The sequence below is a fragment of the Cyprinodon tularosa genome, unplaced genomic scaffold, assembly GCF_016077235.1.
Source record: "Cyprinodon tularosa strain WSP-4 unplaced genomic scaffold, ASM1607723v1 ctg25, whole genome shotgun sequence".
Lineage (NCBI taxonomy): Eukaryota > Metazoa > Chordata > Actinopteri > Cyprinodontiformes > Cyprinodontidae > Cyprinodon > Cyprinodon tularosa.
In genome coordinates this window covers 1,675,207-1,699,679 of record NW_024038928.1, presented here as the reverse complement: position 1 = coordinate 1,699,679, position 24,473 = coordinate 1,675,207, and the positions used below count along the sequence as shown (strand labels likewise).

General features: G+C 41.5%; 1 protein-coding gene across 1 annotated transcript in view; it reads right to left on the bottom strand.

The window, feature by feature from the left end:
• col9a1a (collagen, type IX, alpha 1a) overlaps positions 1 to 17,035 on the bottom strand; it is a 36,203-nt gene extending 19,168 nt beyond the window's left edge. The window contains exons 1-17 of the mRNA XM_038288261.1: positions 16,815 to 17,035; positions 16,043 to 16,117; positions 15,417 to 15,455; positions 15,249 to 15,311; positions 10,857 to 10,910; positions 10,691 to 10,726; positions 10,475 to 10,498; positions 9,901 to 9,954; positions 9,708 to 9,761; positions 7,705 to 7,737; positions 5,385 to 5,441; positions 5,248 to 5,301; positions 5,098 to 5,151; positions 4,942 to 4,995; positions 2,390 to 2,443; positions 2,256 to 2,309; positions 1,973 to 2,026 (exon numbers count right to left, since the gene is read on the bottom strand). Of these exons, the coding sequence (XP_038144189.1) occupies positions 1,973 to 2,026; positions 2,256 to 2,309; positions 2,390 to 2,443; positions 4,942 to 4,995; positions 5,098 to 5,151; positions 5,248 to 5,301; positions 5,385 to 5,441; positions 7,705 to 7,737; positions 9,708 to 9,761; positions 9,901 to 9,954; positions 10,475 to 10,498; positions 10,691 to 10,726; positions 10,857 to 10,910; positions 15,249 to 15,311; positions 15,417 to 15,455; positions 16,043 to 16,117; positions 16,815 to 16,889 (888 nt within the window). The 5' untranslated portion in view covers positions 16,890 to 17,035. The remainder of the gene's footprint in view (positions 1 to 1,972; positions 2,027 to 2,255; positions 2,310 to 2,389; positions 2,444 to 4,941; positions 4,996 to 5,097; positions 5,152 to 5,247; positions 5,302 to 5,384; positions 5,442 to 7,704; positions 7,738 to 9,707; positions 9,762 to 9,900; positions 9,955 to 10,474; positions 10,499 to 10,690; positions 10,727 to 10,856; positions 10,911 to 15,248; positions 15,312 to 15,416; positions 15,456 to 16,042; positions 16,118 to 16,814) is intronic.
• Between the last annotated feature and the right edge of the window lie 7,438 nt (positions 17,036 to 24,473).

Sequence of the window (24,473 nt, the reverse complement as noted above, 5' to 3'; positions counted from 1 at the left end):
TTTAAAATGTGTGAACTGAACTTTGAACTAGTTCACGTAGAAAGAGAACTTTCCCAACACTGCCTGCAAGGTTACCTCATTCCTCTGCCACAACACACCTGATTCCAATCAAAAAGTCAAAGTACAGATCTTCATAGGCTGTGTGGGAGCAGGGTTGAATGGAAAACTTAAAAGACCATGGCCCCCTGAGAACCACTGTTCCCCATATGCAATTGAAATTAATTAATTACATTACATTAATTGCTCATTGGTGCAGTGGGTAGCACTGCTACACTTGCAGCAAGAAGGTTCTGGGTTTGATTCCAGGCCCGGGGTCTTTCTGCATGGAGTTTGCATGTTCTCCCTGAGCATGCGTGGGTTCTCTCCGGGTACTCCGGCTTCCTCCCACAGTCCAAAAACATGACTGTTAGGTTAATTGGCTTCTATAGATTCTCCTTAGGTGTGAGTGTGTGCGTGAATGTGTTGCCCTGCGATCGACTGGCAACCTGTCCAGGTTGTACCCTGCCTCTCGCCCGTACACAGCTGGAGATAGGCACTAGAGACTGACATTTTTTCGGGAATCCCACGGGTCACGGGATTCCCGTGGGATTCCCGTGGGATGGGAGTCAGTATTAGTAACGATCACGTGATTGAGACGGTACAGGGTTAAACATTAACGGGATGAGACGGGAGCGGGAGCAAACCAATAGTAACTAAAAAAACTAGGATCGATAATAAAATAGAAAGAAAAAACATCCAGTACTGGCGCCGCCATTTTGTAGTTTTTTTCCTTGAAGCTATAATGCGAGTCGAAAAAAACTTCACGACCCAAAAAACAACAGTGCTTCTGCTCTGAGTTTTTCACCCGCGCTCAAAAACAGTTGGAGGGACCAACAGTTACTACAGTTAGAAACAGGAACTTAACTGACCCTTCATAGAAATTCAGATTCAATGTATTGGCAGAAATCTTATTGAAGACAACAAGAATGGGAGTAGTGCAGGAGCGGGAGTCATTCTGAATGGGAGCGGGAGTAATTTCACCAGGAGTGGGACGGGACAGGATTTAGATTTCTACTCTGGCCCGGGATTTTTTTCTTTGGGAGTGGGACGGGACAGGAGTGAAAATCCACTCCCGTGTCAGTCTCTAATAGGCACCAGTACCCCTCCCGACCCCAATTGGGACAAGCGTATCAGATAATGGATGGATGGATAATTACAAATATATATATATAATTATATATATATTAGGGTTGTCACGATACTAAACTTTTCAACGTGATACCGATACTAAGGAAAATATTCGATACCATTTGTCCACACGGATAAAAACAAAGACTCCAAAATTCTACAGAAGTATTTGCATTAATAAATAAAATACAATAAACAATAAGAACAATATTTTGAAGTTGTATGCTGTGCACAATATTAAGCAAGCTTGATAAAAAACATATAAAATTAATATTAAGTGTTTCTTCCTTGGCTATGCTTTGCACACATAACAATGACGCTAGCCAAACCGGTTAAGAAACAAAAATCATTCTCAGCAGCTGGACCTGTTACAAAAAAAAACTCTGAAACTGAAAAGTGCACAGAATTATTCAATCACACAGTGTTCTGAAAGTGCATTTTCCTCTATTCTGCAATTTAGATGAATGACTGCTTAGGTGCCACTGGTGGTAGCACTGTCTCGATACTTTAAAAAACGAGTATTGTATCTGGATACAAGGTTTCAGTACTTTTGACAGCCCTAATATTTATATATATATATTTTCCGATACATTATCAAAGATGTTATACTGTGATTTCTATGATAATATTCTTCTACATAACCTCAGAAGATCTTGTTGTTCCTCCATTATGTCAAGAAAAAAATGACTGACATTTTAAGTTTGGCAGTGCAGGATCATGGTACCAGTTAAAAATGGAAAGAACAGATTAAATCTATACATTCTATTTGACTGTCAGACAAGCAATATGATGAAGTTTGACTCACAGGTTCTCCTTTTGGCCCTGGAACGCCCCTGATTCCTGGAGGGCCTCGGTCCCCCTACAAAAACACAAAAAATAGGCTCCGAAGTAAGAACTGAACTTTTAAATATTACAGTCAGCTATTAGCTTAGAGAAACTAATGAAGACAAACATGTAAATATTACTAATTTCACAACATTTACAGTTATAAAAAGCTAAGAAATCAAGGTGTGAGAGTGCGTTTGGTGAAAAATAAAGAAAAGTTTTCTAACTTATAATTCTTTCCCGCCCTCTTTTAATGGTCTCACCTGTACTCCTATCTGTCCGCTCTCTCCTGATCCTCCTCGTTGACCCGGATCCCCCTGAAAATTGCAAAAACATCCATCAGTAATATTAACGTATATTAATGTTAACCTCTAGCGTAGTTTAGGTTTCCACTCACTGGTGCTCCCAGAGCTCCCCGAGGCCCTACATCACCGGGGCTCCCACGAGGCCCCTGTTTGGATAAGGAGGAGAAAACAGATCAAACTCAATTAACTAGTCTTACATCTATGTGTCCCTTTATTTATTGGAACTCTTTGCACCAAATGTTTCATATAATGTGAGATTAGATTTGAAATGCATAAAACATTTTAGGTTTATTGGATTTGCCAGTTTAAGATCTGACAGGATTTTTACTTCTACCCAAACCTAATTATTGTTTAACTTCAGATCACCATTTGATTATAGAAACAACGAACGAAAGGTTCACTACTTGATTCAAAATTCAGATTAAGATGATCTGAAGGTAACAAACTATAAAAAATAACAAAATTGACACATATCCTGTACAATTCTACTGTGGGAAAATTATAACTGCCAAAACAGAGTTGGGTAATCCCAAACTTTTCTTGCTGGGGTCTCCGTTTGGTTTACTAAAAAGTTTTAGAACCCCAAATCCCCAAAAACCCACCACCAACATCCTTTTTAAAGGTTGTAGAAAAAAAGTCACCTGCATTAAATTACATTTTGGCCTCCTTTAAATCTCAAAACTAAAACCTTTAATGTAATAAACTTCTCTACCATTTTAGGACTCCAAAGAAACTGTGACGTCCTGCTAGTCAATGCCATGATGCAATTAACTGGTTTTCCTGGTCCTGTACTAATCCTGATTTTGGTCAATGGGATTGTTTTTCTTAAGATTCGTTATACATTTTTTTTTTTATATTGAATAAAAATGTTTTAAAGCAGCCACCATGAGAAGTCAATCTAATTGCTACACAGCAACTTTGGAAGCTTTCATTCTGGTAAGTTCAAACCAAAAGCACTTAAAGGGTCAGTGACGTCCAGTTTTATATTTCTACGGCGGATGGGTGTCAAGGCGTGTCGGGAGGTCCTCGTTATGTTTTGAGTATTTGTAGCTTTTTTTTTTAGCATTTAAATCTCAAGTGCGCCTAAAGAAGCAGACGCCGGAGATGGGAAAACGGAAATTGCTGCTTGATGCAGCTTTTTAAAGAAAATACTTTTCTTTTTTTCCACACAGATTTTTACCATTTTCGAATTGTACAGGATTAAAGTCCCATTATGGATGAAAACTAACCTGTAAAAAACAGGTAGATTTAACAGGAGCGTATTAATCTTTTCCACGCAACTTATTATTGCATAAATTGAAACAAGAAAATAACAAAAAGTTAGGACCCTCGTCACACCTTGCCGCATTAGACAGCGTATGCCTGACGTCCAAGAATCTTCTAAAACGCAGGCATAGAGAATTCATAACGAGTCCAAAACTTATGACCAACAACAGCCTAACGTATGCATAACACACGGCAGCGTAATGCCAATTAAATGTCACAAGCCAGTATCCTGAGTGGGGGCAGCGATGCGCCGGCCTGCATAAAAGATTTATTTGATCGCTGTATTAACCTAGCTGCTGTTTCCCACCGGCCCCCCCAAAAAATAATAAATAAATTAATTTTAAAAAAGACGGTTTGCAGTTGCAGCAGATTCAGTGTCATGTCTGCTAGGAGGATTGTTGGTCATGGCCGTGAGCGTGAACGCAGGGAGAATCCTTCATTCTCACCTTCACGCTCACCCTGTGAACCCCCTTTTATACCAAAACTCTGCCAATACGCCATCATACAGTAGCTGTAAGTGGTGTTGCACCGATACCGATACCAGTATCGGACGGGGCCCCGATACCGCCCTAAAATGGTGGTATCGGTATCGGTGAGTACCAACAAATAGTGCACCGATACCATTTTGAGAGCCATAAGTTTATTCAACTATTGTCACCCATTCCTGGTAGGCAATAAAAAGTTCTACTGGTTTCACTTTGTATTAGATTTTTTCCTGCTTCACAAAGGTAGGCAGCAGCTTGACAAAGCCATGATGGCAATTATTTTACATTATTATGGCATCGGTATCGGCCGATACTGCACAGCCAGGTATCGGGTATCGGGGCCAAAAAATGGCATCGGTGCAACACTAGCTGTAAGGTAGAAACACGTTCAGTGGTCGTCTGGAACACGTCAGATACGTTGATAGACGTTTGAGGTACGTTCTTCATAAGTTACGCATGAGTTACTTATAGGTTTTGGATAAGCTAGACGCCACGACTTATGAGTAACTTACAATTAATGTATGTCAACGATCAGATGACTTATCTGGAACTTATGTCCAACGTATGGGCATATGCTGGCATACGTCGGGAAAATTTGAGCATGCTCAAAATTTCTCAACGTACTTGTCGACGTGTGCCAGTGTGTTTTTTTATTAGCGTGCTTCAGCGTGTCTTCATTATGCTCATAACTACCCATAACTTATCCAACATATGCCAGCTAAATCTTCAAGGTGTGACGTTGGCATTAGTTTGTTTTTAGAAATTAGTAAAACATAGAATAGCTCCCCATGGCTTAATCCATCCTGCATTCCTCTCTTAAGAGCGTTTGTTTCACGTATTTCTTCTGTCCTTTTTTTATTGTGTCTTTTTGTTTTACTTCCTGTTAGCCTTACCCGTTCTCCTTTGGGGCCCATTATTCCTGGAGCCCCTCTTTTCACACCAGGGCCCTAAAATCACTCAGCAGACAGAGATGAGTTAGTATGACTGATTAAAGACAATGTCTTTTTAAAATGAACAGTCTTTTCAGGGACAATGATGAAATATTTTACTGGCAGTCCTTGAGCTCCAACTTCACCGGGGGGTCCCTGATCGCCCTCCACTCCCTGTTAGAGATTACAGTCCAGTTATGCAATCGTTGGTTATTTACACATTAATCCTTTTTTTGTTTTGTTTTTTTAGATGCTTTGGCAAGACATCACCTTGTGTCCTTGTCTTCCGGGCTCACCTGATTCGCCCTTAGCCCCTTTGTGGCCCTGTGGAGAAAGAAGTAAAAAAAATTTGCCCAAAAATCTCAACTGAAACTAATTGACAGCTGGATCCTTCCAAGTGAACTGACTTTCATTCCAGGGAGTCCAGAATATCCAGTCAGACCTGGGGGGCAGGCGTTCGGGCACTGAAAGATACAACATCATGCTTGCAGTTTAGAAAAAAATCCCACTGATAGTCAAGTTCACAAATAGAAGATTTACTTTTACCTTGAAAGTTAGCGTAAAATCAAAGATCTTGTTTGGAACCATTTGGTCACTGATTCTAATTTTGACTGATGATGTTTTCATTGATCTGATGTTAGGTTTTAATGACAGTCACCAAAAACATATGATAAAGCTTTGAAAAATCGTTGTGCTAAACTCTATATAATGGGAAACGGTTGGACAAAGCAAGCTGAAAACAAAGGAAACTGGACTTTTTTTTAGTATTTCTGAAAATGAAAAATGATTCAACATCTATCCAGGACTTTTTGTCCGTTCTGTTAGCTGGCACTAGAATAATCTGTAGTCAGAGTGCTGACGTTTTTTAAGAACCATGGAAGACTTTGTTTTGGTCCACTCTATAAAGCCTCGAACTCAACGCTAATTCTGACATTTTGAATATATTGCGATATATGGCAGAATTTGCCCAATGGCTAATCTGCATCTGCTGTCCAAAGGGCAGCACCATAACATTTTCACACATACTCTATATACCTCGGCTTTTAGCTGTTGTAACTTCTACCTTGGATACAACTAGAAAGAGTTTGATGGGTTTGCTTCTGCTGACTCTTGAAAATAACACACCAACTGTACGGTACTGGATTTGTATGCTTTTGATTATCTTGAGAAATAGGCGGGGTTAACGTCTGTTTATGTTAAACTGCATATAAACGGTTGAAAATGTGGGAAAGCAGGCTTTATGTCAATGTACAGCATGTCTAGCCTCGTGAGACCATCCTGATCTCGCAAGGTTTCAAGATTTCGCTCGCTAGTCAGTCTGGAGATAGCCTGGGTGCCATTCCGAACTTAGTCCCGCCCACAAGGTTTGAGGTCGGGAAGTTCGGTCTGGCATTGCTCAATAGTAGCACGAGTATGCTCGCCCAATATCTGGTCGGGCCAATCAAATTATCAGGGCGGGCTTTATACCATGATGGACAGATGATCAACAGTAACGTAATCAACCACGTCACCAAAGCGCGCTTGGGTGACAAGAACAATGGCTGCCACTGGAGAGTTGAGGTGTGTAGATGTAGCTATTAGGTCTGTTCTAGAAGATATCGACAGCAAATAAATTTTAAAAGAGGAACAGAGAAACGCGATCAAGGCATTTGTTGAAGAGAAAGATGTTTTTGGCGTCCTTCTTACGGGATTCGGCAAAAGTTTAATTTATCAGCTGGCTGCTTGGTTGCTTAACATACGTCACGCATTCCATTGCTCTTATTGGTTGTAGGTCTATCCAACTGAGTGCAGAGGCATTTTTTTTCCTGGTTCGTTCGAAACACGCCCCATAATCACAGCTCTATGGAGCAGTATCAGACTCATATTCTGACTAGAATTGAGTAGGACTACGTCAGGCTACTGGAGACTCTCCGTTAAAGAAAATTTGGAGCCGTTCACCAAACGAACGTCCAATCAGCGTTGGCTTTGAGGCGGGTTGAGGTGTGACGCAACGAGAAGCGCAACAGTTCAGTCTAAAGAACATGGCGGCTTCAGCCGATGAAACTAGCGTTAGCGTGGCTATCGAGCAAGTTTTATCGGAATTACAGAGTATTTCTTCACTGAAAGAAGAGCAAAACACTGCTCTGGAGGCTTTTCTCAGAGGAAAAGATGTTTTTGCTCTTCTCCCGACTGGTTTTGTCAAGAGTAGCCTGGCTGTTAGTACTTCATATGCTTCGTTGATCTGATTGGTTTATTTGGCCTGTCTATCACCAACATAGGCCAATTAGCTAACCAGTATTTTCGCCCCTTCCCAAAATTACTTCAACCGAAGGTTTCCAGATGGAGTCAGGTTACAGCATGTCTATATTGACTGTTGGAATGAATATTTAATTAGCTGTATAAGAAAAAGGTTAAAATGTGGGTCAATTAAACCAGCTGTTGGCCTTCCCACCGCTCCAAGGATTCTTTATTTGACTTGTAAGACCTTCAGAGGGGGTTTCTCCAATATCCAAATTACTTTCAGTGGTAGTAATGCTTTTTGGTGAATATAATTGTCAATGGAAGCTTATAAACAAACATGCTGCCCAGAATGACAAGCAAGTTATAAAGGCCTTTAACTATTATAAAATTTAGTCCAGCTCCTTGTATAAAAAATAAGGCCTTGAGAAATCTCCCTGTCCTCCTGGTTTCATGTTAAATGAAAAACATTACCATGATATTTAGTTTCTAATCAAAAGAACTACTTACCAGATCCTCCCCCTGGTAAACAGCTGGAGGTCCCTGAAATGTGCACAAAAAAATGTTATTCTATTGGCATAAAAGAATATAGCATGAATCTACAATCTGTATCAAATATTACACATTTAATTCTACTGATGTTTCTCTGAAAAGCTCAAAATTTCACAAAAGATATTTAGCTATCTACGTCTGTTTAAAATACGCATTTACCCAAAAAGATGACATGAGATGAAATTAGATTTTTAGTTTTATCAGCAAATAGCACAGTTTTTTTTTTAATATAGTTTTCAATATGATCATTGCCTGCTTCATCATAACCTGATAAAAGAAAAACATGAGCATTGTTAAATTAGGGCACAGTCACTTTATGTAATTCATGAACAACACAACACTTGCAAAGACCTTAATGGTGGACTCAAGGTAACGCTGTTAACTGGGAGCCATATGAGAAAAAAACGTCTGTAACAAAGACAGTAACAAAATCAGCTGTCTGTCACCTGAAGAACATCTCCAGGATTAAAGGACTGAAAAACCTGAAAAGACCCTGATAAAATTCCTGCTTCGTTCATCGTTAGTAGAATTAATCCCTGCAGGAGTGTCTTCATAGTTCTGCCTAGAAAAGAGGATCAGAAAGCTGCAGCTGATCCAGAACGCTGCTGCCTGCATCCTCACTAGAACTAGGAAAGTGGAGAACATCAGCCCAGTTCCACAGTCCTTCCACTGGCTCCCTGTATCTCAGAGAAATACTTTAAAATCCTTCTGTTAGTCTAGAAATCACTGAATGGCTTCGCTTTAAAATAATTACAGACTTTATGTCAGTGGATCAACAGCCAGACCTTTCAGGACTACTGGATCTAATCTATTCTGCAGAACCAGAACCAGAACAAAACATAGAAAGCAGGTTTAAGTTCTTATGCTCCATTAATCGGGAATAAACTATAACGGTTTATTAAAAACCTCGGTTGCTTTAAATCGAAAGTATTATCGGTTCAGATGGACCTTTGACTTTCCGATCTAAACATGTTTTTTGTCAAACATTCCTATTAGTCGTTTTAATTCATATGTTTTATTCTCTAAAACTATTTATCTTGTTTATTAATTAAATACCTTAATGCCCCTGCAACAAAAATGATGTTTGAGTAACTACATTTTTAAAAAAAGTTTATTTTTCCATGTTTTGAGCGAGTAAATAGGACAAATAAGAAAAAAAGTATCTCTATAATTAGCTTATTTCAAGGGCCAGAAATCTACAATCGATTTTCAGATTGTTTTATTTACCTGCTCAAATAAAGGGCAGATAACTTATTGTAAGGTTGTTGGGGTTTTTTTTACTTACTTTTAGATCTGTTTTTGCAGTGATGTACTTGTTTCTTTTTTTCATCCACAGCATGTTGAATTTTCTAAAATGTGCTGAAATAAACTGGCCTACACTGCAAAAAACATCCAGAAATAAGTAAAAAATGTCTTAAATGAAGTGTATTTACCCCTAATTTGAGCAGGAAAATAAGATGATCTGCCGATGGAATGAGTATTTTTACTCCTAAAATAAGATAATTAGATAATATACACTTGAAATAAGACAAAGCAATTGTTTTTTTCTTATTTTAAGTGTAAATTATCTTGTTCTATTGGCAAAGTGTCTGAATTCAAGAAAAAATTCACTTAATTTGAGCAAAAATGACTTATTTAGATTTCCCTTTTTTGCAGTGTATCAACTGGACGTGTTTATTTTAGGTCTGCAACTGATCATTTTACCAACAAATAAGTGGGTTGGTTGTAAAACAAAGGATGAATCCTAGCATGTATGGTGGAGGATCAGTGATGCTGTGGGCTTGTTTTCCTGACATCGAGATATGTTACATTGGTTTTATTTATGAGAATTGTGAAGAGGGTCTTACCGCTTAAAGTTTGACATAAAATAGCCTTTTATATAACTTAAAATGTCAATGTTTCCCTCATGACCAGTTTCCACAAATAAAACAGAGCAATCAGACAGAAAGATGGATCTTTACCCGAGGACCAGCAAGACCTGGTAGACCGACGGGACCTCTCCTCCCTCTCGATCCCTATGACAGATACAGAAGATTGATTGTCAAATACTATTTAGTTACAAATGTCTAGACCAGAGTATTTTCTTCATAAAAGAACCCCCAATAACTTAATATACGACTGCTTTGTCAGTTTTACTGTGTTCCTTATACTCACAGGAGGTCCAGCTCTCCCCAGTTCACCTGGTAGCCCATCAGTACCAGGAATACCCTGCAGGCGAAGAAGCAGAAAATTCACTGAGTGTGCTGTTAAACTGGCACACATGCTAGGTTTCTGTTTGTCAGATTCTCCCATATCCGGATTTTATAACCAACAAAGGAAGGAGGCAGTTTGAAAGACACTAGACTCTTTATTTGTACAATTTAATTTAAATTGTACAAATAAATGGATTCTAATTCGATACTTTTGTATTATCAACAGAATGAAGCTTTATTGTTGAAAAGGGAAAATTAAATAAGTTTTAACTGAAACTAAATTGTTCCTATTTACTTGTTCTTGCTATTTTAGTAAATAAAAAAATCTTTGCTTCAGAAAAACATTAATTACTATGAAATATGTTTCTGTTAGCTATGCGTCATTGAAAACGGGCAGATGTACTGGCGAACTGATGATAAAGAACATAGACAGGTAGATGGACGGATGGATGGACAGACATGCAGACAGACCGATGGACAAGAAGCCAAACAGAGAGACAAAAAGACAGAGAGTCACACCGACAGGGAGTACTTACATCAGTCCCATCAGGTCCTACCCCCTTTGGATGACAAATCACACATTAGGAAATCATAATATAGACTAACAGATACAGTCAGAAGAAAACAAACTGATGAAGCAACAATTCATCGTTTTACAGCAACATGAGGTAGAACGATTAAGTCCTTATGGAAATCAGGCTTGATGGTGAACTATTCTATGAGGATTTTTTTTGCCATAAATCTGTTCTTACTGGTTCTCCTGCAGGTCCCCGAGCTCCACGTTCCCCCTAAAAGCAAACAAGATCAGAACCACTGTCACAGGTTAGAAATAAAAGCAGTTAAAACGTTATTAGATGACAGTCTGGTGACTTTTTATAGGCATCGTTTCGATTATACTTTCAGTTTAAATAAACTTACTTTGGAGCCTTTCTGTCCCACAGGGCCTGGATTCCCTGGGGGTCCCACCGGTCCCTGCAGAGACGATTCACATTCTGTTAAAATTTAGATTTTTCACACTGATCTTTTCAACAATGCTGAGGATAAATATATATGATCACCAAATATTTTTATCCAAACAGTTTACCTAGCCTGAGTTTATTAGCAATTAGATTTTCTCATGAGTCTGACAAGATCTGTGGCTAGTATTATATTAATGAGAGACATTTTAACCTCATTTGGGAGGACTACTATGCATTGAGACAAATTGGATGACATTTGTGCATTTTCACACATAAATGCATTACCTTTTTGTTTGACATTAGGGAAGAAAGAAGAGATTTACTGACCTTCACCACTCTGCTTCATCCTAAACTTCCCCAGATATGTTAAGGGGATTGGTTCATCTTTTTAAACTGTTATAGTTGTCTGTATAAATCTGGTGCTGGTTGGAGCTGGTAAGAGTTCTGAAAGGCCACTCAGAGAGGAAAAAGCCATTTAGCAATATAAGTGGTCTGATGAACTCACAAATGAACTCGGGATTAAAGAACTAAAACATGTCATGTGGTATGAGGAAAAATGTTTGAACATAGCCATTGTTATAAGAGGCTTTCAAGCCGAAGATCACCATCTTAGACCTTAAAAACCTAGTTGGGAGCCTCATGGAAGTTTTGTGCAGCTAGAGGGACTGGTTCGCATCACAAAATGGAAAGCATGGTGCAAAAAGAATACTATGTGGAAGTATAACTAAAGAATATAGAAGCATTAGTCAAAAGGTTAAGGCTTAGGTAAATACACAATGACTAAAAGTGCTTCTAAATTAGTTAAAGAAGTGTTTCAGTCAGTAGTAGTAGTCACTTCAGCCGCTGCTACCCCTACCATCCTGAAAGCCCTAAATGCCTTGCCTCCTATACATGTCCCACACAGGGTAAATGGTTTGAATAAAATGCACAATAACAATGACCCCTAAATGAAAAGGGCAAAAGTATTTAACCCTAATGTATGAAGACAGAATCCATCCTAAAGGGCAAACAAGTAATGAATACTCATAAAATAAGTTTTGTTTAAGAGATACACATGCAAACCAATCTCCAAATGCATTTAAACATTTTACACAATCGCATGCTGCGCCCATGCCCTCCTTTCCAGGGGACTATAGTGTCTCTCCTACTTGTGTATGAATCTGTTTCAGCTCCCCTTTGTCACTTTGAAGGTGGAAACATGTCTGTTATTGGCTAGTTTTCATTCAAATCCCGCCTCTTAAGACAGTACTGTTTATTTCTGGTGTTGTCACATAGCAGTAGAAGCATTTTTAGGCTATTTGCTGTTTGTATCTAACAGTTAAATTTATTATATTTATATAGAGCCAATTTACAACACATCATCTCAAGGCACTTTACAGTTCAACCAGATCATAGAGTCAAATTGATTTAAAGTTTTCTATTTAAGGAAAACCAGTTGATTGCATCAACTCATTGACTCGGATGCAATCCCTCACACTAAGCATGCTTGTAGCGACAGTGGAGAGGAAAAACTCCCTTTTAACAGGAAGAAACCTCCAGCAGAACCAGGCTCAGTGTGAGCAGCCATCTGGGGTTCAAGGAGACAGAAGCAGAGATAAAACAGCCATCTCTTTCTTTAACTGACAGTTTTAAAAGCACAATAATGGGCATAAAGGGAAAAGTACATACAAATTAAATGCAAATGAAATACAATTGTGCAACTATATAATGTATGTTTATTCAAGCCTCGCTTTCCTCAACAGACAGTAAAGCTAGCATCATATTGGTTCCAATTTAACATTTATGATCATTTTAAAACACATGGCCTCTGCTGTCAGAACACATTCATGTTGTATCAAACTACATTTTTTATTAATAACTTGAATTTAGCAAATTTTAACTCTTTAAGAGGACAGCAGTTATCCTGGATGCTTTGCTAATGTTATTAGCAATCAGTTAAAAAGCTGTACCGTTTCAAGAGGTGGGATTTTCTGCAAAGTCGCCAATCACATACTTTCTCTCTGGTGCGTACTAGTCTCAAAGAGACAAAGGTTGACATAAGGGCACAGAAACAGATCCACATGTGAGCAGGAGAGGTGTGTGGAAAAAAAGCTATCAGTGCCAAGAAGGAGCATGCACTGATGCGTGTGACATACTGGGAGCCTCTTAGCATTGAATCCTCAAAAGTTAAACATTCAAAGTGTGCATGGAGATTAGTTTGCAGAATTATCACTTTATACTGATTACTTAACCTACTTTATGTTTAATGAATCCCGATTTTTTTTCCCCCCCGCCTCTCTTTCCATAACTAGCTAAAGTTCAAAGTAAACACTGGCATTACATGTACGTCATGTTAGCATTCAAACTAGCACAGAAGTGGCCTTTAGGTTTAAAAACTTCATTCAGTAATCAAAATATATTTCCCTGTTGTGCAAACTGATGCTTATGAATTGACAGCTGCCTCCAGGCATTTAATCAAGGCTATTGTTCAAAGTGTGCGTGTGCATCTAGGCTTAGCTCTGAGGGCCAAAGAACCGATGACAGTGAAATATTACCTATTGCAGATTAAACAGGGAATGTGACTGATTAATGTAGCCAGTTTTAAAAGTATTCTTTAAAAAAAGATCTGTTTTTGCTCAACTTTAAGATCAACAATGAATGTCTTGGGCCAATTTCACTCTTTTTTTAAAGTTAGACTGAACTTTATTTATCCTTTGGGATTATTCCTTCAGGGAAATTCTGGTTCCAGCAGCTTATATAGAATATAAAGGGCAGAGATAAAGCAGGATGCAACTAAAGATAAAATACAACAGACAATATAAAAAGAGTGTATATAGTATAAAAAAAAGCATAAAGAAAAAGTTGTATGTCCTGAAATGTGTTTCCTTTAGATAAATTAGATAAATAGATATAAAAATATGAAAAACATCTGCACAGCAGAGAGCTAAGCAAAGACTTCACAGTAGTTGGCCTGTGTTATTGCAAAGTGAGATATGCCAAATTTGATCTGTTTCTAAAGCAGAACTTATGAGTTCATTTTCTCAAATATTCATAAAAGATGTGGAATACGACTTTAAGTCCATGTTTGTAGTTGCCATCTCAAAGTCTTCAGATTTCAGTTCTGTTTGGAGAAATGACCCATATGTCCAGCAAACTATTGTGAGAAGGTCATGGAACGGGAACCAGATCATGTTTGACCCAAGGCATATCGTCTTACAGGCATCTCTACCAACGCTTCCAATGATGGGGATATGATCATATATGACAACAGAAACAAGAGGCAAAACCATTTCTGATAACCTGATTCTGCAATTAAGCTGTGTCTGAATCATTTTCAGACATGGTTTAAGAGATAAAGTTGTGTCTAAGTCTAAAAAAAGTGTGAAATTGGCCCAAGATATGGCCCAAGAATCATGTCTTGGCCGCCTTTTACAGTTGTTTTTTTTATATCTCGGCTTCTGTCTCCTTGAACCCCAGTCGGCCTCAGCAGATGGCCGCTCACACTGAGCCTGGTTCTGCTAGAGGTTTCTTCCTGTTAAAAGGGAGTTTTTCCTCTCCACTGTCGCTACAAGCATGCTTAGTGTGAGGGATTGCTGAAGAGTCAATGAGTCGATGCAATCAACAGGTTTTCCTTAGTGAGAAAACTTTGAATCAATTTGACTGTATGATCTGGTTGAACTGTAAAGTGCCTTGAGATGACGTGTGTTTTGAATTGGCGCTATAGAAATAAGCTGAATTGAATCATTGCCTTTTATTACATGTGTTATCTTTGACATTATTTACATTTGTTGATGAATTCCTGAAGGTCCTTTTCAAATGCATGAGTGACACCAAAATATTCAATAATCTACTTATAAGAAAAGGGGAAGATACTTTACTAGTACTTTGTATATGAATAACAAAAACAATTTTCTAACACCTAAAAGGTTGACTGTAAAATGAAGGAGACTGCATGACTCTACCCTTAAAGTATCACTCTGTGATGTTCTTGGCACGGCCACCAAGCAGACAGAAAGCTCCCTGTAATCGCTCGGCAGCAGGTTTCTCAGCATATACTTCTTTCCTGTCAGCCATTGCTGAAGAGCCTTCTCCCCCCCAAACTCTTTCAGGTGCACACAAAAGACCCCTGTTTCTGTCAGGAAGCCATGTGAGACCCAGCCCAAAATACCCACCCCGATTTATTCAGAGGACTTCTTTCCCTCTCAACTTTTCTGACCATAGGAGACCAAGACAAACTGCTCAGCAACAGGCTGATGCATATCTCAGCCTTAGCATATGTCACTTGCATGCTCATGTTTCTAAACCACCTGGATCACCATGAATAGTGGTGCTTTGATATCAGTCACAGAGCATGATTTTATATTTTTCTTACATCTGCTCCTAGACGGCCTGAAGCTCCTGGAGACCCGTCTTTTCCATTATCCCCGGGAATACCCTGGAGACAGAACATTTCAGCTCATTAAAGCTCATTTTATTAAATGAACTCAGAAACTTTATCCATCATAACCAGCGGTGTTTTGAAACAAGAGAATCCTCTCACCGGCGGTCCAGTTACATTGGAGTCCTCCCCTCTATCACCCTGTAAAAAGCAGAAAAGAAATATTCAACTAACTCAAACAACCGTCTATATATGTTTATAATATATATTCTTAAAACATGAAGTCTTACCAAGAGCAATTTTCTTACTGCGCTTATTTTGAGTGTAATCTTCTCAAAAGATTAATAATCTAACACAATCTGCGCTTGCTTAGTGTAGAAACCTCAATACTTGGTTAGATGGACCATTTTTTTCTGTTATTTTTAGTTCCTTTACTTTAGCTCATTTAAAGCACTCAATGTTGCCTTAAATCTATTTATTGATGGGATCTGCTTGACAAGAGGATGAAAAAAATATTTTTGCACAGAAATCCAAACGTGAGGACAGGAACATCTGTTTAGCTGTCAGGAGACTGTTTTTTTTTTTGGGTTATTGTTTGGCTTTCTTCTGGTTCTCCTACTTTTAGATTAGTGTTTGCAGCATCCGTTTGGAAAAAGGCTCTTACATCTTTTTATGATGTAAAAAAAATGTTATTTGAATGTCACTGAACTAAGAAATGCTTCAAGACTGAAGAATCTTCAGACTGCCGTTTGTTTTTATAAAACAGGGATGATAAAATGCAGACTCACGTCGATTCCATCCACTCCAGGTACTCCAACGATCCCAGGCGGTCCAGGGGGGCCTCTGGGACCAACCGCGCCCCTCTTACAAACAATCACAGAAAACAGATTTTTATTATTCCTTCTCTTCTCTCTGAAATTCACCATTTAAAACATCATGCAGAGCTGCTGCTGTGCCGCTCGTGTGCAGGGCGGTCGACAAAGACCCATTGTCCCAGAGATGTGAGAGGAAAGGTCATGAAACCCAACCTGGCTTCCATTTTAGTCCCATTAAATTGCCTAAGTAACATCATGTGTTCAGATTACAGCGACTGTCTGGAACACCCTGCTGAGCATGCTGGGATAAAGCTGCCTTTTAGCTAATACCAAAAGTCAAGGGTTAAATCAACATTTTCATTGCTTAAATCATAAGTGCAACTACGGAAAAATAAACCATTTAAACAAAGATACTGTTCAAAGTTAAAGTGATTGCAATAATATATCAGATGTGATGACCTGTGCCTGCAAATTAATAAAAAAAAACACCTCTGTATTGTTCGATCAAATAGCTAAAAGGAAGTTAACATGATCAAAATTCAGCAGCCTGAGACTTTAGGAATAATAGCAAGGTTGGAGGAGATATTTAAATCTCAATGTGATCAAATTCATTATGATCTGTGAAGTAATGCTGATTAGAAAGGCAAATAAAACAAACGTTAATATTGAGGGAGCAGTGCAGCCAGGCTCTGAGTCTAAAGTACAGTTCAACACTTAAAAAAAGTTAAAATGTACATCCTCTCACCTGAGCGGAACAAATCAAGACAATCTGCAGTAAAACCACCAGAAAACCCTCCTGATGGATCCTGAAGAGAGCCATGGTCTTCCCAAAGAGCCAGGAAGATACTAAAAAATCCCTTATTTTACCAGATTAACGAGGCTATCGGTCAGTCCATCTGCCAGTGTCCCCCCCTGACTTGAACCCCACTGCCGGTACGAAGGGAGGATGTGAGAAAGTCCCAACTGTTCCTGAGAAGCTGAGGGTTAGCTGAGTGGAGGAGGAGGGTACCTCTGAAACCACAGGAGGGGGGGGGACCCTCCCGATTACTTTCCTTTCTACTTTAACTGAACCTTTTTTCATATTTATTTATCATTTTTCTTTACTTATATAATTGTAGTATACTTCATTTAGATAAATAGATTCTGAAAAAAACATCAAGGCTCATTCCAAGGCAAACTCATCCTCCTTTTTGTAATTCATTGAGCCACAACTGCCAAACTAAGTTTAGTGATGCTATTAATCTAATGAAAAAGGCTGACCGTATCTGATCTTCTGATCATCATACAGGGCAAGTGTGCAGCGACAGTAGGTAGAAAGAGCTCTAGTGAGTGTCATGATGGGTTCACTAAAAGCGACCCAAGAATGCAGAACACCACTGACAGACACAGGGATGAAAGTTCAACAAGTTTATTGATGCATAAGCACACAGAATATACTGGTTCAGGTTCGGGGCCTGGATACTGGTTCACCGGAGTCTGCGTGAGAGACAGTTCAGTTAGCGTTGCCAACAGGGGTTTGATTTCCTGAAGTTTACTGATTGTACCTTGAGGGTTCTTGAGGTTAGCTTTGGTAGGGTCTCTGTTGGATCTGGAGAAGAGTTCATCAGCAGAGTCCGTTTGCTGCTTCAGCGTCTCACGTCTAATATGAACAGACCTTGGTTTAGGGTTTCCCAGCTCTAGTCCAGAGCTGCTTGGAAGTTCTCTATGATTCTTCAGGTTTGGCTCTGAGGGTCGGCTCGGCAGGTTAGCTCTTCCTGAGCTTTCACAGAGGAGGCACAGGTTTCCTGGAAGACAGAGACTAGGGTTAGAATCCAAGCTGGATTCAAAAGTCATAGAGTAACACTGAGGATCTAGGCTTAAGCGCTGACCAACTGGAACAACACTGCGGCGTTGAGGCAAGGTCTGAAGACAGCTTAAGTAGTGGATCCTCTGATGATCTTGATGAGCTGCAGCTGTGCAGGAGGCTCCCTCAGAGGATCCACGGCGGACTCTGCTGGAGAAAGGTGGAATTTCTCCAGCTCCCAACAGTACCCCCCCCCCCCCCCCCCCCCCCCCCCCCTCAACGACCGCCCCTTGGCGGTCCGGAAGAGGTTGATGGGCAGGAACGCTCGTACTCCTCGATAAGGGCAGGATCGAGGATGTACGAGCCCGGAACCCACTGGCGATCCTCCGGTCCGTAGCCCTCCCAGTCGACGAGGTACTGCCATCCGCGACCTCGTCGACGGGAGTCCACAATGCGATGGACAGTGAAGGCCGGATGACCATCGACCTCCAGGGCGGGTGGTGGGGAGTCGCACGGTGGGCACAGAGGGCTCGAAGAGACAGGCTTTACTTGGGACACGTGGAAGGTAGGGTGGATTCGGAGGGACTGAGGTAGTTGGAGACGGACGGCTGAGGGGTTGATGACTCGAGTGATCTTGTAGGGCCCGATGAACCTAGGAGAGAGCTTTCGAGACATCCCCTTGAGGGGAAGGTCTCGAGTGGACAGCCATACCTCCTGGCCCTCAGTGTACTCGGGGGCGGGGCGTCTCCTGGCATCGGCGAAGCGTTTACTGGACTCTGTTGACCGGTTGAGGGTGGCGATGGTTTATCTCCAGATTCTTTGGCAACGGCGGATGTGTTAGTTTACGGACTGGACCGAAATCTCTCTCTCGTCTGCGGGGAAAAGAGGTGGTTGATAGCCGAGACTAACCTGGAACGGGGATTGTCCGGTGGATGCAGATCTGAGGGAGTTGTGTGCGTATTCTATCCAAGGGAGAAATTGGCTCCAGTCCACGGGATTGTTTGAAGTGAGGCAGCGAAGGGTTGATTCCAACTGCTGGTTCATTCTCTCAGTCTGACCATTAGATTGGGGGTGGTAACCAGAGGTGAGAGAGGGTTTGCAGCCGAGGGCAGAACAGAAAGCCTTCCAGACCTGGGAAATGAACTGAGGGCCTCTGTCCGAGAGGATCTCTTGGGGAATGCCGTGTAGCCGGAAAACATGCTTGATAAGGAGCTGGGCTGTCTGGAAGGCCGTGGGAAGTTTTCTAAGGGGAATAAGATGGCAGGACTTCGAGAAACGGTCAACAATGGTGAATATGGTGGACATACCTCGAGAGACAGGGAGACCGGTGACAAAATCAATGGCTATATGGGACCAAGGACGCGAGGGAACAGGAAGCGGCTGGAGCAGGCCAGAAGGAGGTTGGTGTAAGGCTTTGTTACGGGCACATGTGGGGCAAGCCAACACATACTCCTTGACGTCCCTATGGAGAGTGGGCCACCAGAAGCGTCTTGAGATGAGGGCAACAGTTCTGCTGACTCCTGGATGAGCAGAGAACTCTGCGGCGTGCATCCAATGGATGAGACGGGACCTGACGGAAGATGGAACATAGGTTCGGTTAGTGGGACCGTTACCTGGATCGGGTTCAGTGGCCAGGGCTGAGTTGATGAGGTCAGTTATTTCCCAGTTGACCACCCCCACTGTGCAGGAAGCCGGAAGAACAGGTTCAGGTGTCTCGGGATGATCGACGGAGTAGAGAAGAGAGAGAGAATCGGGCTTGACATTTTTGGATCCGGGTCTGTAGGGGATGATGAGATTGAACCGAGAGAAGAAAATTGACCACTTCGATTGGCGAGGATTAGCCTGTTTGGTTGACTGGATGTAAGCCAGGTTCTTGTGGTCAGTCTATACAAGAACCGGATGCTCAGCTCCTTCCAGCCAATGTCTCCATTCTTTCAACGCCAGTTTAATGGCCAAAAGCTCTCGGTCACCCACATCATAATTTTGCTCTGCAGAAGAAAGTCTACGGAAGAAGAAAGCACAAGGGTGTATCTTTTGATCAGAATCTAGTCTCTGGGATAGGACTGCTCCAACACCAGAATCTGAAGCATCCACCTCAAGAATAAACTGCTTCGCTGGGTCAGGTTGCATAAGCACAGGTGCTCTGGAAAACAAGGATTTTAATTTATCAAACGCTGCTTGAGCCTCAGGAGTCCACTGAAAAATGCTTTTGACAGAGGTCAGAGAAGTTAATGGAAGGGCGGTCTGGCTGTAGTTTCTGATAAACCGACGATAGAAGTTAGCAAAACCTAAAAACCTTTGTAGCTGTTTGCGGTTCTCTGGAACTGGCCAGTCTAATACTGCCTTAATCTTGTCCTCAGATGGTTTTACCTGGCCGCCCTCGAGCACAAACCCCAAAAAGGTGACTGAAGGTTGAGGAAATTCGCACTTCTGGCTTTAACGAACAGCTTGTTCTCCAGCCGTCTCTGCAAAACAAGGCGGACATGTTTCTTGTGTTCATCGAGGTTCTTGGAGTAAATGAGAATGTCGTCAATGTACACGAAATCAAATACATTGAGAAAGTCTCTGAGAACATCATTTACGAGGGCCTGGAAGCAGGCTGGAGCGTTAGTTAGACCAAAGGGCATTACTAGGTATTCGAATTGGCCCAAGGGTGTTTTGAAGGCTGTTTTCCATTCGTCGCCTTCACGGATCCTAAGGAGATGATAAGCGTTTCTTAAATCCAGTTTAGAAAACACCGTAGCTCCCTGTACAGGTTCAAACGCAGAGGCAAGGAGAGGAAGTGGGTATTTGTTCTTAACTGTAATCTGATTCAAACCTCGATAATCAATACAAGGTATCAGGGAACCATCCTTCTTCCCCACGAAGAAGAACCCGGCGCCCAATGGAGAGGAAGATGGACGGATTATTCCAGCAGCTAATGATTCGTTGATGTATCCTTCCATGGTTTCTCTTTCGGGCTTGGAAATATTATACAATCTGCTGCTAGGTAGAGGAGCACCAGGTAAAAGTTCAATGGCGCAATCGTATGGTCTGTGTGGAGGTAGGGACGTCGCACTGACCTTACTGAAGACAGGGGCTAGGTCATGGTACTCAGAAGGAACTGAAGAAAGGTCAGGAGAGTCCATCTCCCCCCCACCTCTAGGAGACCCCACCAAGGGGGCAGCTGAACGAAGGCATGTTTCATGGCATGAGATGGACCATGATTCCAGGTGACTTTCAGTCCAGTTAATGTGAGGATTATGCTTCTCCAACCATTCGAAACCGAGCACCAGCGGGGAACATGCAGAGGGAAAAACAAAAAATTTTATAGTCTCTCGGTGGTTACCTGACAGAAGTAGCTCGAGGGGCTGACTTTGATGGGTATCTTGATGGAGTCTTTTTCCGTCAATAGCGGATACACTGAGAGGCTGAGTCAGAGGAATGGTTTCTATTTGGAGTTGCTGGACGAGGTTAGAATCGGTTAGGTTACGTTCACAGCCTGAGTCGATGAATGCAGAAAAAGAGAGGTTTTGATTAGCACAGAACAACGTGGCAGGAAGTAACAGTCGAGGAGATTTCTTAGTGTTTATCTGGCCCGCCAGACTCCTCAGATCTTCTGGCGGGCCCAGGCTTTTGATTTAGCCGGGCAGGAAGCGATGAAGTGTCCTCTCTCACCACAGTAGATACATAGTTTGCTTAGAAAACGCCTTTGCCTCTCCTCTGGAGCTAGCCTAGTGTGTCCCACCTGCATGGGTTCGACATCCCTTTCGCTCGAATGAGAGGCCTGAACAGGCAACGGTAGAGACTGGGACTTGGGACTCTGAATGGGCAGCTGCTCTGTAGAGGAAGAACAAACAGTCACGTTATGTGAGGCAGAAGAAAGTGTACCCTGCTTCTTTGAACTGTTTCTGGCACGAATTCTATTATCCAATCTAATGGAGAGGCGAATTAGATCTTCGAGGGTAGCTGGTTCGTCGAGGGTTGCGAGCTCATCCTTAATGTGCTCATTTAATGCAATGAAAAAGGCTCCCTTTAGAGCGCTTTGGTTCCATCTGGAAGCTGCCGCTTTAACCCGGAAGTTAATGGAAAATTCAGCCACCGAAGAGTTTCCCTGTTTTAGGTTGAAAAGAGCTCTGGAGTCTATAGTTTGGTCAGTTTCCTGGTTGAATACCTGGGTAAATTCAGAGATGAAATCAGAGTAATAGCAGTTTAAGCTATCGTCAGCGGTGAATCTTGCCTGAACCCATTCCAAGGCTCTTCCTGTTAACTGTGAGAGAATAAAAGTTATTTTCTTGTAATCCGTGGAAAAGCTGCCAGGGGAGTTCTGAAAAATCAATCGACATTGAAATAAAAATCCTTTGCAATCTTTCATGTTACCAGAAAATCTTTCTGGGAGACTAGGACGGAACTCTGATGACGTCACTGTTGGTGACCTCGGAGGAGGAACTGGACCCGGAAATGGTTGTTGTGCAGCATTAGCGCTGTTCAGATAATTAGCACAGCTCTGTAGCATGTGGTAATGAGTGTCAACCAGGCGGTATAACTCACGGAGCGTTTGGGTTTGTCCTTGTAGTTGGGCATCCTGCTCCTCCAGTCGACGGGTGAGGTGATCTGCTGGGCCTTGAGTTTGGCCGCAGTGTTCTGTCATGATGGGTTCACTAAAAGCGACCCAAGAATGCAGAACACCACTGACGGACACAGGGATGAAAGTTCAACAAGTTTATTGATGCATAAGCACACAGAATATACCGGTTCAGGTTCGGGGCCTGGATACTGGTTCACCGGAGTCTGCGTGAGAGACAGTTCAGTTAGCGTTGCCAACAGGGGTTTGATTTCCTGAAGTTTACTGATTGTACCTTGAGGGTTCTTGAGGTTAGCTTTGGGAGGGTCTCTGTTGGATCTGGAGAAGAGTTCATCAGCAGAGTCCGTTTGCTGCTTCAGCGTCTCACGTCTAATATGAACAGACCTTGGTTTAGGGTTTCCCAGCTCTAGTCCAGAGCTGCTTGGAAGTTCTCTATGATTCTTCAGGTTTGGCTCTGAGGGTCGGCTCGGCAGGTTAGCTCTTCCTGAGCTTTCACAGAGGAGGCACAGGTTTCCTGGAAGACAGAGACTAGGGTTAGAATCCAAGCTGGATTCAAAAGTCATAGAGTAACACTGAGGATCTAGGCTTAAGCGCTGACTAACTGGAACAACACTGCGGCGTTGAGGCAAGGTCTGAAGACAGCTTAAGTAGTGGATCCTCTGATGATCTTGATGAGCTGCAGCTGTGCAGGAGGCTCCCTCAGAGGATCCACGGCGGACTCTGCTGGAGAAAGGTGGAATTTCTCCAGCTCCCAACAGTGAGACCAGAACCAGTTTCAGAATACATACATTACTGTACGTTGGAAGAGGTTAAGAAATCTGTTGCTTGGTAGTAACACATACAAAGACATTAGACATAGAGAGCAATAAGACTTTCAGACTAGATCTACACCTGTCGTGTGCTAAGAAGCAAGGGCCAACTTTTCTAGTTAAAGGATAAAGAGCAGTAAGGAAGAGGACACTGTGTGAGCGTTCCAGGGAGCAGCCAGTGGAGTTTAGCTTCCATATTTCCAAAGCAACCTTTTCTAGTCTTATTTTCGGCTCATTGTGGAGCAATTTAAGAATTTGTTGCGGAGAGTCTCAATGTTCAATAAAAATCAGACACGAACAATACTAGTCTCTTTTTTTTATGGTGTCTGATCTTACACCTGACAAAACAGTTTCAATTGAACACAAGTCTACGCAACCCGGTCAAAATTCAGTTTTGATGCAGTGCTTTTGTGCCCTGGAGCAGCGGATGTTGTTGAAAATATTTGGTTTCAGAGTGCAACGGTGTCCTATCTGAAAGTCCCAAAAAACAGGAAAAGTTTCAGAGTTAGGGAAAGTGGTTTTCATGCCTAATCCTATAGTAGCATAACTAGAGAAGTAGCCCACATAGAGTGACAGTAGAGTGATTCAGATAACCTGAGTCACTCTAACTGAAAACCTTATCAGGAAGGAGAGTTTTAAGTCTCCTCTTTAATAAATAGAATGTCAGCCTGTAGGGAATCAACACGAGCCTGAGAACTAAAACATTTACCTCTCTTTTTAGTTTAGAATTTAATTCAAAATTAATGTATTAATCCCAATTGAAAATAAAATGTATAAATGTGGGTGTTATAGATGTAAAACCTTTAGGAACCTCCTGGCAAACCAGGAGAAAACCTGAGCTCAAAGTGTTATTTTATGAACATTTCATCATTTCCAGGATTAAAGGACTAATGTCTCAGCATGATCTGGAAAAACGAATCCATGCGTTTATTTTTAGTCGAATTGATTACTGCAACAGTGTTTTCACAGGTCTGCCTAAAAAGTGGCTCAGACAGCTGCAGCTGATCCAGAACGCTGCTGCCCGTGTCCTCACTAAGACTAAGAAAGTAGAGCACATCACCCCAGTTCTAAAGTCCTTCCACTGGCTCCCTGTATCTCAGAGAATAGACTTTAAAATACTTCTGTTAGTCTATAAATCTCTGAATGGCTTCGCACCTAAATACATCACAGACTTGCTATCAGTGTATCAACCCTCCAGACCACTCAGGTCTTCTGGCTCCAGCCTGCTCTGCATACCTAGAACCAGAA